This window comes from Solanum dulcamara, chromosome 1, assembly GCF_947179165.1.
Source record: "Solanum dulcamara chromosome 1, daSolDulc1.2, whole genome shotgun sequence".
NCBI classification, from domain to species: Eukaryota; Viridiplantae; Streptophyta; class Magnoliopsida; order Solanales; family Solanaceae; genus Solanum; species Solanum dulcamara.
In genome coordinates this window covers 89,349,062-89,363,073 of record NC_077237.1, presented here as the reverse complement: position 1 = coordinate 89,363,073, position 14,012 = coordinate 89,349,062, and the positions used below count along the sequence as shown (strand labels likewise).

The following is a 14,012-nucleotide window of genomic DNA, read 5'->3' as shown; positions in this document are numbered from 1 at the left end:
CTTAGTACTAAACTATATTTTGTATTTATTATTTTTCTAAATGAACATGAAATGAATTAAAATGACACTTATTTTGAAACGAAGATAGGACTTAATACATATTCCGATTAATGTGTTGTTAAAAAGAAATGTAAAACCCTTTTAAAACTAATGACATTTAAGAATGAATTTGCTTAGTTGGTTACAAGTTTTATTTACTATTTTTTTTTTTGAAGCATACACTCGGGAAAGGGAGAAGGGGGAAAAGCAGATTAAATTTTCTAAAGTGAATTCCTCATTCATTAGATAGAGAAGATCACCAAGATCTCATAATTTAATATTGAAATTATTCCATTTTCAAGAGTTCGAATCAAATCGATGGATAAGTTATCTCGCTCAGAAGTTATAACCTATCCCATGAACTCGATATGCAATGTGCATGATGTTCCACACACTTTTATTTGAAAGACTAAAAAAAAGGGCAGTCCGGTGCACTTAAGCTCCCGCTATGCGCAGGGTCCGGGGAAGGGCCCGACCACAAGGGTCTGTTGTACGCAGTCTTACCTTGCATTTTTGCCAGAGGCTGTTTCTAAGGCTTGAACCCGTGACCTTCTGGTCACATGGCAGCAACTTTACCAGTTACTTCAAGGCTCCCCTTCTTTTATTTGAAAGACTATTAAACAAAAATATAATCGTGATTGAGACTCAAAAGGAAAACTTGTAAAAAGTATAATTTAAAAAATGAGCTCTATGCTCTTTCTTTCTACATGGAATGATAACTCTTCAGATCCAAACAATAATCCAATAAACTATTCAAGTTGGAACACTTATTTGTACACCTCGTAAATTTAACTAGTGTTAATTAACATTCCAAATAAAGACAAAAACATAAGGAATTAATTTATTTTTTCAAAAAAGTAGCTTACTTCCAACTCTTATCTCCTATATTAAAGGAGTTTAATTCTTATTATAGTTGTCATTATCATACTTTATATACTTTAATAGATTACCAAATCTTCCTTGTAATTAATGGACTGTTTAATTTATTCAACGCAGATGATTAAATACTAATTAAATAGTAATATTTTATTTAATCCAATCACAGTGTATACACCTGTGTACTTGGTTGCCTCGACAGAGCAATTTTTTAATTAAAAAGTTAAACATTTTTTTAAGAAATAAAAATTATCTTCTTTTTTTTTTCAAGTACGCTAATTAACTGTCCACCTAAAACCATAGTGTGAACTTAATTAGTTTCATATTTTTTTTAAACAAGGAATCCGCACAATTATTTCTTCCGGCTTCTGTTAAATTCCGATTCATTATAATAACCCATAAATCTTATAAAGATATACATTATACTAAATAAGTCTGATATAACATGCTCGATCGAGAAACACATGCAAGTAATATTCGAACCGAGAATCTCCCATTCAGGCATGATCTTGCAATTTTTTTTTGGTAGGTATTCTAGTTTTTTTTTTTTTTTTTAAAAAAATAGTTTCATTTGGAAAATTTACTTTATTTTGTATTTTCTTTTGTATTTAGGATTTTTAGTGCGCGTTAAAGATTAGAAAGAGCTAGAACTTTAGTACTAATGAAAAACTTTTACTCCATAAATATACAAAAAAAAAAAAAATCTTTTTTTGGTATACTTTAGATTTTCCTTCTACATGAATTTCTCTTAAATTTTATTTGTAATTTTCAAAGACTTTTCTGTCAAAATAACTTGATTTGTCAATTCTTTCAACTTCATTCAATCAAAAACAATTTCCCAAAATTACAAGGATGAATTTCTTTCTTTTCCCTTTTAAAGGCTTAGGGGTCAACTAAAGTGTTTAAAGAAGGAAACACACTCCGTTAGATATTTTTTCATTCACATAACTCAAACTCGAGATATCTTATTCATTTCACGACAAGAAATATCCTCAAATTAGTTACATAAGGTTCCAGTTAATATGGTAAAAGCAAATATATCCTAATAAATACTTCATCATATATAGTGCTAAAAATAGAATATAACAAAAATAACACCTCAGATCTCTCTGTTGCTGCACTTCTCATTGGCTCTGTACTCCCCCCCACCCCTTTACACCCCCCACCCCCTACAAAACCACATTTTCCACTCGAGAGCAGATTTGCTCTTTCTATCAACTAATTTTCGTATATTTCTTCTTCCTCCTACTGCCACCACCATATCCATTTTCTCAAAGCAAAAAATAGAAAGAAAAATAATAATCAGCATATTACTTTAGTGTACTCTGTTTTTTTGCTGTTTGTATTTTTTAATTTCAAGAATCTATTTATATATATAGTAGTGGCTAATTTCATTTTCAATCTTGTCCCTTTTCTCATAAACTTAACTTGTTCTTGTTTCTGTTGCTTTTAGCTCACTTTTTCATTTCTTATCTTTAATTTTAGTACTACTAAGCATATGCATATGTGTTCTTGATTCTTGAATTTTAGTGGGTGTCTTTCTGTTTGTTGAAATTTTGCTCACATAGTTGAAAGATTTTAGCTTTTGGGGATGTTGTTTATGAAATTCTTGAAAAGTCTACTATTTGTTTGATAAAAGGTCTGAAAGAACATTTTGAGTTTCGGGGTTTTTGTTCTTTGGATGGAATTGAGAATGGCTTTGGTGTTTGTTGTATACAAAAGGGGATTCAAGATTTAAAGCTGGTAGGTACTGCTAGTTTATGTATATACACATTATTAAAAGGTCCTTCTTTTCTTTTTTTATAGATTTTCTGTAGTTTATTATTTGGTATCCTAGGCTGTGGATCTGAGCTGCATACAGTCTCATTTTGTTTTTTGTTTTTTTTCTAATAAAAAGGTATTCTTTGGGGTATGTGAAGGGAGAATTCTTTAAAGGAGCGATACGATAGTGAGGATTCAGATAGCTGACTTCAAACTTGTTTGAGATTGAGGAGTAGTAGTAGTTGTTGTTTTTGTGATAAAGGAGAATTCTTTTGGGTATTGGAAGGGAGAAAAGTATGGATCATAGAAGTCATCAGCAGAAACAAATGACTTCTGGTTTAACTCGATATCGATCCGCGCCAAGTTCTTATTTTTCCAGCTTATTGAGTAGTAATAATCCAGCTGATGAGGGTGGGAATTGTGGTTATGCTAGAGATGATTTTGATCAGTTGCTCAATCCTCGTGCTTCGAATAATGGTATAAAGCAAGTTTTTGATAGATTTGTAGCTAATATTGGTCCCCAAGACTCGAATCCGGATGGCCTAATTTGTGATTCTCAGCAAATTCAGCAAAATCCCATGAGCAATATGGATGTTAGATCTGAAGTTGTAGCTCCTATGAAACAAGAACATGAAGCTCAGCAGCAGCAACAACAGATAAATTACCAATGCCACGAACAACAGAGTCAGAATTCACAGTTTATTGCACCTGTGAAACAAGAAATTACTCAGCAGAATAGTGATTATTCTTTGGCTTCACAGATGAATTATCAAACTCAAGCTCAACAAAATCACAATTCAACCGTCTTTACTTCAGCAATGGATAACTTTGATGGATATAATCGTTTGAACCAGTCGAAAATGGATGGTGGATTTGGTACCGGTAGTAGTAACTCAAATCTTACTCGTTATAACAGTTCGCCTGCTGGATTCTTTGCACAAGTCAATATTGAAAATGGTATGCATTGTCTTGGTTAAACATCTTTGGTACTGATTTTTCTTATTATCTTGACTAATGGGATACATTCATATGAAGGGAATGTTTTTGTTTTTTACGTGGAGATTCATTTAAAGCTCATTTATTCGTCTAAATGTTTATTTTGAATCTTGCATTGTGTGGACTGAGCCAAGCTTTTAGTTGTTTAAGCTATGCTCCTACAAAATAAATTATATATGTATACATGTCAGTCATTGGAGATAGCAAAATTAGTTTCAGAAGAGAAACGAGGCGTATCAACAATTTTTTCCACTAATTACTCATCGTACAGATAAAAATCTTACTGAGAGTGATATCATATATGCAAGTCTTCCCTTACGTACTTCGTAGATATTAGCTAGAAGAACAACATAGACTATTGTTTTGCTGAGATATTCTTTTAACTATTATACTTTGGTAAGGGAAGAAAGAAAAAATAGGTTCTCTTGAGATGTTTTTTTTTTTTTTGAAAATGGGGGAGGGGATTACAAGGTGAAGAATCGAATCCTCCTCATAAACAAGGTGCTACTAAGATTCCCCTTAGATGTGGGCGGAGGAGAGTAAGTTATGAATCTAAATTTTAAGTTTGTGATCATTTGCATTGTTTTGATCTGACATTAGGGTTTTTAGTTCGTTACTAAAACTTTTTCAGCAATTGACAGAATATGGTGCATTGAGAGGCATAGGGAGTTATGGAGCTGTTAGTGGTAGTAATGCTGCTGCAGAAGCATCATTTTCCAATCCAAGCAGGTTTAGTAGTCAAACGGCTCTCCCATCCGGACAACCTACTTCTTCGGGGCTATTAGCTCCAATCTCTGAATTTGGAGCTAAAAGCATAGAAGAGAGCAGGCGAGGCGATGAAAGTTTTGGTAAAGGCCATAAAAGTGACGAGAGTTACATGGCAGGTTTCCCCATGCCTTCTTGGGATGATTCACAAATTTTGACTGATGATTTCCTACAATTACCAGAAGATGATGAGGCCGGGCCATTCTCCAATGTAAATGCATCTGATAATCAGGTACTTTTCACATTAGTCATTCTTTTACCGCCTGTATTGAAATGAAACAGGTCTAAAAATTGCATATTCATATGGGCTACCTAATTAGTTTTGGATTGAGTAATAGTTGTTGTTGTTATTATGGACGTTGTCTTTATGCCTGATTAATCTCATGCATACATGGTTTTGGTAATCAGAGTAGTGAATGTCCAGCTCGCCCTCCCACTCTATTGTCTCATTTGAGTTTACCTCAAACCTCAGCGGAGTTATCCGCCATGGAGAAGCTCTTGCAAGATTCAGTACCTTGTAAAGTCAGAGCAAAGAGAGGTTGTGCGACTCATCCTCGTAGCATCGCTGAAAGGGTACACATCTCACACTTGGAAAAATCTAGTTCTCTTGAATTTAATCTCAGATCACAAACCATGCAATCTTTATAGTTAAATCAAGTTGTTTTTTTATCCCTGAAAGATAGGTTAAGCAAGTACTGATTCAATTGTTACTTAACTTAGGTAAGAAGAACAAGAATAAGCGAAAGAATGAGGAAGCTGCAAGAGCTCGTCCCCAATATGGACAAGGTAATCTTAACTTACAGTGCCCAAAATATGAATGTTGCTCGGACTCTTATAAGAGGCCGACAGGTGTGTGTCGGATCCTCCAAAAGTAGTGCATTTTTGGAGGATCCAACCCAGGTGCGGCAACATTTTTGGAGAGTCTAAGCAGCATAGAATATGATACAGTTGAAATTTAGCTTCTCTTATTATTATTTTTTCCTTGTTTTCCTATTTCAATTTCTTTGCAGCAAACAAACACCGCGGATATGTTGGACTTTGCAGCTGACTACATCAAAGAACTCGAGACACAAGTCAAGGTATATCCTAGAAGTTATCACAATGAGCAACACAAATGGATTCCTTCCACTCACTTCAATACATACAATGACTACATTTTCTTGGATTGTTTCAGGCACTATCGGAAACGCGTTCAAAGTGTACGTGCTCGCATGAATAGAAGATCACATTCAAAATGATAAGGTAGGGCAATGTTGTGCACATTCTAGTGGAATAAAAAGGATTGACAATGGAAATAGCAAGCAGATATAGGTGGATTCTTTTTGGCTCTTGAAAAAGAAAGAGAATGGGTTGCCATTTTTTGGTGTGTAAAAAAGACAGCTGCAGATTCATCTGATGTAACATTATAGCCTAAACTGTACATAAAATTTCCATTGTCCATTTTTCTTGGCCTGTTATGTTGTGTGTAAGGAATAGAATGTTAGGAGCTGCTTTTGTGGACTACTTTAGTAAGAGGTTAGGTCCTTTTATTATGATGTGTAAATTTATGTTGCCATTCAAAAGTCCAAATAACTCTTTTTAGATAAAAGGAAGTGTTGGGCTAAAACAACGCAAAGGTATTTTTTACATGGTGTGGTATTATCCCTACTTTGGCTCAGGCACATGATTTTTTCCCAAAAGGCCTCATTCCATTAAGAGTATGGTTACATCTTATATTAGCTTCTTTTTCTTTTCGGCCTCCTATGGAGGATTTTATTCGCACACCTAAGAGCCCCCTGCTCTCTCTTCTGTTAATTATATATATTCTAGATTCTTTTTCTTCTCATTTTTAGTGTCTTCATGCTATTAATTGAGTGTTGAGACTGCCCCATCATTAATATGTTTAAAGGAAAATATTTAGTTTTGAAAATTATTCAGAAGGGGTTGTTGCATGTTAGCTAATGTTCATAATTGCCTAAGGCATGCTGATATGTAAAGTATTAATTGTGGTGTCACCTTTCTTTTCAAAGAAAGTGACATATTCCAAATATCCATTCTCAAATTAATTTAGCTTATACAGTGAAGAAGGTAAAGATTTAATAAGTTTTTAGTTTTACCAATCAGTGTAGTCTGATTGATCCTTTAGTTCAAACAAATTAGATACCATCTGTATTTTCCTTTTTTTAAAAAAGAAAAAGTTTAACAGCTTGGTTTATGTAGTTCTTCAACATATAAAAGTTTATATAAGAAACAAGATATTAATAGGGGTTTGGACCTGAATTAATTGACAAAAAGTCTTCAAAATAGCTGTGCTCCCTCAACCAAACTTTCCACTATTGGGAAAACTACGTGAGTTGAATCCATTAAATAAAGTATTTATCCTAATTGGACTCACGATTTAAACTATTTATCCAACTGTCTCCTTGTTTATTCACTGAACCACTGCTTTTTCATCCTTAATACCATTAGAGTATATATATTCTGATGACATTTATATACTTAAATGATATCAAGCAATAAAATAACGTTAAAAATAGTGACATTTCACAAGTTGTATGCACATATTAGTTGGAGTTATGGTATGCAATAAAACATTCTTGGATCCAATATAGAACATAGTGGAAAGTGGTCCAAAATAGTTAGAAGTGAGAACCATGTCATGGATGATCTCATCCCCACAAATTTTTTTAACCCTAAAAGAATTTGGACAAGATTTTTCTAGTTTCTAACTATTTCTGTACTTTTTGTTAGTTACCACAGAACCATAATGCCCATCTTAACATATTTTCTTGAAGGGTGGGGAGGGATATGGGGGAGGGGTAGGACTAAGGATAGGGGGGTCCAAATATTTAATGTGGGGGACCTACTTTACCTTTTGAATGAATAGGTACTACTTTATTTAAGCTAGAGAGAACTTGATACCTACTACTTTCTCAACCATAGAAATCTTCTTAGCAAAGGCATCTAACAATTTTTCAATTTTTTAGAAAATCTCTTCATACTGATAAATAAAGGACATAAAATTACAAAATATAATATATTTTCAGTTTAACCATTTGACATTCGAAACTCATTCTTCTGTCTATTTCCCACGAGTATTTTTTACAATTTCATCCATCTTTTTTAACCTGATACCTTTGCACCGAAAGGAGAAGGCTTATTACATGATAGGGGAACGATGACGCCAAAGCGTTCTATATCGATCGGATTAATCTGAATTCGCACCAGTAGATGCGAAGCTACATTAGAAGTTATGAATCAAGACGAATTCAATGTTTATATGTTTAGACAAATATAATTTTGTTAGATAAATTCATTAAATGTATATAAATGTATTTTAATCTTGAACACATTAACTAAAATGAGCTATATCTTCGGCGATTTCCGATCATAAACTTCAAATCATTGCGTCGTCTCTGTGCGAGAGATTGGACCATTATTAAGAGTATAAAACACTCCCTACTAAAAAGTTCTCCATTTGTGAAGCTCAAATCCAAAAATTTTAATTAGGAGCGAAGAGATTTCCACCATTTCAGCATAACCGATAGTGATTTTTTTTTAAAAAAAAAAAGAAGAAGAAGAAAGAAAAGGTTCTAACATCAATTGGGCCACAAATTGTCGACCTTTTTAAAAGAAAAATTACTAGAAAAAATACTTTTTAATAAATAATTACTGATTTTAGTGATATTTTTTATTTATTACCATTTATAGCAATATTATGATATATTTACTATGTATTAAAAGTGAATTATGCATGCAATATAAATATATTATAAGTGTTTTAAAACATATTATACTTGTTTGATAAGAAATTAACACAATGTATTATAAGTGTATTAAAGTATGTGATAAATATATTATCAATGAATAAAACTTGTATTATATGAGTTTTATAAATTATTTTCGTTAATATATATTAAAATTGTATTATAAGTGTTCGGTGAAAAAAATATTATTGCTATAAATGGTAAATATTTTCTTTATGTAGTATATTTATGTAAATTTCCCCTTTTTAAACTCCATATTGGGCTTAGGTTCTAACATCAATTGGGCCACAAATTGTCGACCTTTAATCCAATAAACATGAAATTGATGAATCATTCATCTTTTTAAGGAGGAATTCAGAATTTTCATTTGATTTTTTTTTTCTTAACATGAATAGATTGAATTTGAGCTAAAAATTATAATATCAACAAATGTTTTTGTTTTGTTCTTACAAAAAAAGAAAAAAAGAGAGTCATAGTTTCACTTCATAACAAGTATTATGGCTACCAAAACTTCTCCCACGAACTCTATCTGTCTCAGTAAATATGTTGATTGAATACAAAATTTAAGATTTTCTTTTCTTAAAACTCGTAATCTTAAAAAAGGTATGAACATTTGTGTTTTGTATTATTATCAATCATTTCATTTGAATAAGATGATAGCTTTAAGTTAAGTTATTGTATGTGTCATTCTTTTTCAAGAAAATACTAAAAAAGAAAGTGGCTAAATAAAATGGAACAAAAAAAGTAATTTATCGACTCCATTCTCACCATAATTTTGGTTTATATTTATTAAAAAATTTACTAAATATGTAGTGTATAATAAATTTGAAAATTTATAATCGTTAAATTTTAATCTCATCTTTTTTTTTTTTAAAAAAAAACAATCAATTCTTGATCTGCTGAAAGTGTTTTAACAGAAAAGGCCGATAAATCATTATCAATATGACACATTTTGTACTTATATGTAAAAAAAATGCTTGCACGCTCGTAGATTAGATTGGATTTATATACTGATGTAAAATCACAAAAATAATAATTTTTAACGTGTACATAAACAGTGTCAATGACTTGACATAAAGAGAAAGTAGCTAATCCAATGGAATTTTAATGAACATTTTACGCAAAAATTATAATATATTCAGTATAATTTTATGAGTAAAATCGATGGAGGAAAGAATGTATATAAATATTTATACCCTTAACTTGTGAAGATAGAAAAATTATTTCTAATAAAATAAGTAACACATCAAAAATCAGTTACTCCTATAAAATAAACGCAATAATAAGAAGGCATACTTAAAAATAATAAAGAAGAGAACAATAACAACAACAATAATAAAGTTTTTAAACATTTATGTACATAGTAAATGTTCCATCCACTTGATGAAAATCTAACCTCTACCCCTTGAAATAATTTCCCAGACATACTGTTTAAATGAATTGTTATTCGATGTCAACTCATCTTAATAATATTAATTTGTTAATTTCAACATATTTATATCTTCAACGTCTACAATTTTCATTCTGTAAGTGAAAGCAACAAGGGAAATAGATGAAAAGACAAGCCTTAATTAATTTTGTTATATTTTCCAAGATTATGAGATGATTCATTGAATTAATATTGTTCATTCCTTGACTTATTCATGATTTTTCTACCTCATGACCATTACTTAATTATTGTACGAAGTAAACTTTTCTAAGTCATTATTTGGAAAAAATATGTATATATATATAAAGAAAATATCTCTAACAAATCCAGTAGTGTGATTGACAAATTAAATTTGATATGTTGAAGACAATTACTAGCATATAATTCTCAACTACTCAAGATGCAATAAATGTTCCCTTTTTTGGTTGAAACAAGATTTATTACTCCCTTTGTTATATTTTATTTGGCCTATATAAAAAATAAATGTTTTGATTTACTTGTCCATTGATAAAATGAAGAGAATTCTATTAGAGTCCTTTTTTTATACTATCCTTAATATTAAATAACTATATAAAATAGTAGTAATCAAATTTAGAGTTTCAAAATATCATTAATAAAGCTAGTTTAATAAAACACACCTCTAATTAAATTTTTTTTAAGAAATATATCAAATCAACAGGAGTCAAATAATATGAAATAAAGAAAATAATAAACATTACGACAATTATGTTGATTTCTTGATTTTTCTTTTTGGATTGTTCCTTGATTTAGGGGGTAGAACAATGTATGTCTCCAACATAGGGTGAAATGGACACCTCTAGATTGTATTTAATCTCTAGAAAAGTCTGATAATAGTACTTTAGATCGATTATACAACAAACAACTTTTCTTGATCTCTCCTTCTAGTTTCTTCAATAGAGGTGTATCACTTAAGCAAAGAATGATATGAATCTTCTTGAATTATTTGATTGCCAAAAAATATTTGACAACATTTTGAGTTGATATTTAAGGAAGAATATTTTTTTATCACTTAATCGTTACTACATAGTATTGTATATTATGTCTTGATTTCTTTGTAAATATTTTATTGAGTTTATGAAATTTTTGAGATAAAGTAAATTTTTCTAATTTCATTTGATTGGTAATTGGTAGCCTTTAATTAACCAAAGAATGAATAAATATTTTAATGGTAAGCAAATCCCAACAATAATATAGCAAAGGGACAAAAGATCTACTTGAAATAGATGTTTTTGTTAACCAATATCTAAAGTTTCTTCTTAATAGGTCCTACAAAAGATTTTCTGGTACCCACTTTTTCCATATATAACACTTAGCCCCTAATCTCCCTCACTCCCTTTAAGGCTTTAACTAATTTTTCCTTCTTTCCCTTTTACAATTCAAGTTAGTATAGGGGAAATTTAGTGTATCGAGTTGTCTTTAATTAAAATTTTTGTGTATATGAAGTTAGAATTTTTTTAATGAGTTAAATTTTTTTAGGTTATTGTGGTGTTTAGACTAGCATACGTGCACACATATTATTATTTCATCGATTATATATCTGCTAATTCCTACCAACATAAATATGAAGGAGAGTGGTGGTAGAAAACAAATTACTACTTCTCCATGTGCAGCTTGTAAGTTGTTAAGGAGAAGATGTACACAAGATTGTGTTTTTGCACCTTATTTTCCAGGTGATGAACCACACAAGTTTGCAAGTGTTCATAAAGTATTTGGAGCTAGCAATGTCAACAAGATGCTTCAGGTAAGAAAAATTGCAAGACACTTCAATCAATTTTTATTTATGAGTTTGCCAATATAATCCGTTTAAATTTAGGAAAAATACATAAATACACAACTTATTTTACCATATTCTCTAAGATTCTCAATCATTTGAAAGAATTACAAAAATTCCTATTATTGAATACATCACTTTACGTGATATATCGATCGGATACACCACTTTATGTGGTGTATCAGGACGTCGAATACATCACTTTATGTGATGTATCAGATACATCACTTTACGCGATGTATCGATCGGATACATAACTTCAGGACATTTTGGGATGTATCCGGATTTCATCAAATTTAAGTGATTTTTGTAATTTAAAAAAGAGTAAGGATAGAATGTAATTAACTCTTAACACTATGGGATTTGCGTAATCCTTCCTTAAATTTATGTGACATAGTTTAAATCGGTATAAAATTTAAGAAATAAAAGAAATTTTGAAATTTGTGGTCTTAAATATATTCAACTTTTCGTGTGACTATAAATCTTTTGAAACTTGTGGCCTTAAACATGCCATAACATTTGCATGTTTACAAAAAAACTTCTCATTAAGGGTAAACTAGAAGCGTATTCCACATCCCAATTACATTTATCGTACTTTTCATTTTATGACTTGTCTCGCAGTGTCCCGCCTCCCCCCGAATGATCGGTGCGGCGGTTAGGCATCCTTAGACGAAGCTTAACGCAACCGACATAGGTAATCAAGCAGCAATCGAGAGCCGACGGTCTGATTCCACCTAGTGGCGAATTAAACCAATAGAAAAAGCAATCCTCGTTTTTTAAATCATAGTTTCAAAAAGTTCTCCTTTCTCTCTCAAACGTCGTGCACGTGCCTAGTCAAAACACCGTCACATAAATTGGAACGGTGCAATGTGTAATTTTTTTTAAAACGATGTGTATCACATAAACGAAAACAGAGAAAGTAATATATATATATATATATATATATATATATATTATTTTAAATTATATGTATAGTTTGAGTTGAAAGCAACGTGAAGTCTTGTATATACATTTGGTTAAAGTGGACATATTTTGATATATTTCCATAGGAATTGCCAGAAGATCAACGAAGAGATGCAGTGAGTTCAATGGTGTATGAGGCAAATGCAAGAATGAAAGATCCAATTTATGGTTGTGTTGGAACTATTTCGTCTTTGCAATACCAAATTGAATTTCTACAAACACAATTAGCAATTGCACAAGCTGAGCTACTCCACATGAAGATGCAACAATTCTCATCCATGTCCGGTGGCGGCGCCACCACCGCGATCTCACCGGAAAACGTGTCGTCACTGGAATCTCTACACTTGATGTTGTCAGAGGCATATTCAGGATTTAATGTTTATGACATCCTACAACAACCTCAAATTAATATATTATAGTTCACAATCATATTTTTTTCTTAATACATGTATAAGGCTTGAGTATAAACTATTAAGTTCACGTGAATCCGTAATTTTTAAGTTAGATCGACCTCTGCCATTTCACTTTTTACAATGAGATGGTGGTAGAACAAGCCAATATGGAGGTGCCATTATATTGTGGTCGTATTAATTAGAGTCAGATTCAAGATTTTTAGTTTGATCCATTAGCAAGGATTAGTACACCTATTACCTTTTTTTTTCTTGTAACATGAGATGAACTAAACTTTGTAAAAATATATATACTTTTAAGATTGTTCTGATTAAATATATATATATGGAGATATAAGTCAAGTTAAAAAAAATAGTAAATGTCACCTAACATCATTGATGCTAGCAGTTGAGCTAAGATATATATATATATATATATACAATAACTTTTGCCTAATCTTTTTTTAAATATTTACTATAATGGTCTTTCTTTATCATATATGCATCTTTGTTTGTAGCACATCAAAGAATGATGATGAACATTATTAACTATACATGTTGTAAATGTCCAAAAGTGTAATAATAAGTTATTATTTTTCAACTTAATGAATTATCTAGTTTCTTTTAATAAGATTTAAATTCATAATGTGCGCCTAATTCATTATTTTTTATCGCTTTCTACGTTTAATCAGGTATAAAAAAAGAAGATGATTTAGTATAGAAAAATGATTCCATCATTAATCACCATCTCCATTCAAAATATTTGGCCTAATTGTACACTTCTATACAATTACAACTCTCAATCATTCAAATTCTTTAAAGCTAATTAGTTTTAAAATTTTAAAATTATGATGTGATATTTTTTTTTCCATTATACCACTTTTCAATCTTTCAATGTTTTGTTTCATTGGTATAATACATAATTCTATTAATACATTTAAACTCCATAAACAATTTACCTATTATGAGGTGAAATGAACTAAAATCTACATGCTGTGAATCTAACATACATCCTATGAATCCATATAAATTTAATAATTTTAACTCAACTCTTATATTTATATTAAAAGATTCAATAAATAATTCATACTATAAATTTTATATCTAATGAATAAAATAATACTATTTTAAAATATTAAATTCAAACTCATAATATTCAAATCCTAAAATCTGACAAACTTTAGTATTGTTTTTACCAAAAGCAAAAGAGTGAAAGTCAATAGGGGGGCAAAAGAGAAACTTTGTAACATAGAGGG

The 14,012-nt window shown here is 30.7% G+C and overlaps 2 protein-coding genes across 3 annotated transcripts; both read left to right on the top strand.

Moving 5' to 3' along the window:
* Nucleotides 1-1,926: 1,926 nt before the first annotated feature.
* On the top strand, nt 1,927-5,877 carry LOC129884536 (transcription factor bHLH130-like). Of its 2 annotated transcripts, XM_055958831.1 has the most exons (7): nt 1,927-2,658; nt 2,813-3,633; nt 4,314-4,669; nt 4,846-5,010; nt 5,158-5,223; nt 5,448-5,516; nt 5,612-5,877. In XM_055958831.1, the coding sequence occupies exons 2-7, from the start codon at nt 2,973-2,975 to the stop codon at nt 5,654-5,656; spliced, it is 1,362 nt and encodes a 453-aa protein (XP_055814806.1). In that variant the 5' UTR covers nt 1,927-2,658; nt 2,813-2,972; the 3' UTR covers nt 5,657-5,877. The 2 variants fall into 2 exon arrangements, with proteins under 2 accessions (XP_055814806.1, XP_055814813.1); XM_055958838.1 differs by lacking the exon at nt 1,927-2,658 and having other exon boundaries at nt 2,665-3,633.
* A 5,107-nt stretch (nt 5,878-10,984) lies between these two features.
* LOC129884553 (LOB domain-containing protein 4-like) lies at nt 10,985-13,114 on the top strand. Its single transcript, XM_055958847.1, has 2 exons — nt 10,985-11,374; nt 12,454-13,114. Exons 1-2 carry the CDS (start codon nt 11,195-11,197, stop codon nt 12,784-12,786), a joined length of 513 nt encoding a protein of 170 aa, XP_055814822.1. The 5' UTR covers nt 10,985-11,194; the 3' UTR covers nt 12,787-13,114.
* The last annotated feature ends 898 nt before the right edge of the window (nt 13,115-14,012 follow it).

Bases quoted from the DNA above. Each gene is read 5' to 3' on its own strand.
- LOC129884536 (XM_055958831.1), top strand. From the start codon at position 2,973: ATGGATCATAGAAGTCATCAGCAGAAACAAATGACTTCTGGTTTAACT. The intron at 5,011-5,157 runs GTACACATCTCA...TACTTAACTTAG, and splicing joins CTCGTAGCATCGCTGAAAGG to GTAAGAAGAACAAGAATAAG. The intron at 5,224-5,447 runs GTAATCTTAACT...ATTTCTTTGCAG, and splicing joins TCGTCCCCAATATGGACAAG to CAAACAAACACCGCGGATAT.
- LOC129884553 (XM_055958847.1), top strand. From the start codon at position 11,195: ATGAAGGAGAGTGGTGGTAGAAAACAAATTACTACTTCTCCATGTGCA. The intron at 11,375-12,453 runs GTAAGAAAAATT...ATATTTCCATAG, and splicing joins ATGTCAACAAGATGCTTCAG to GAATTGCCAGAAGATCAACG.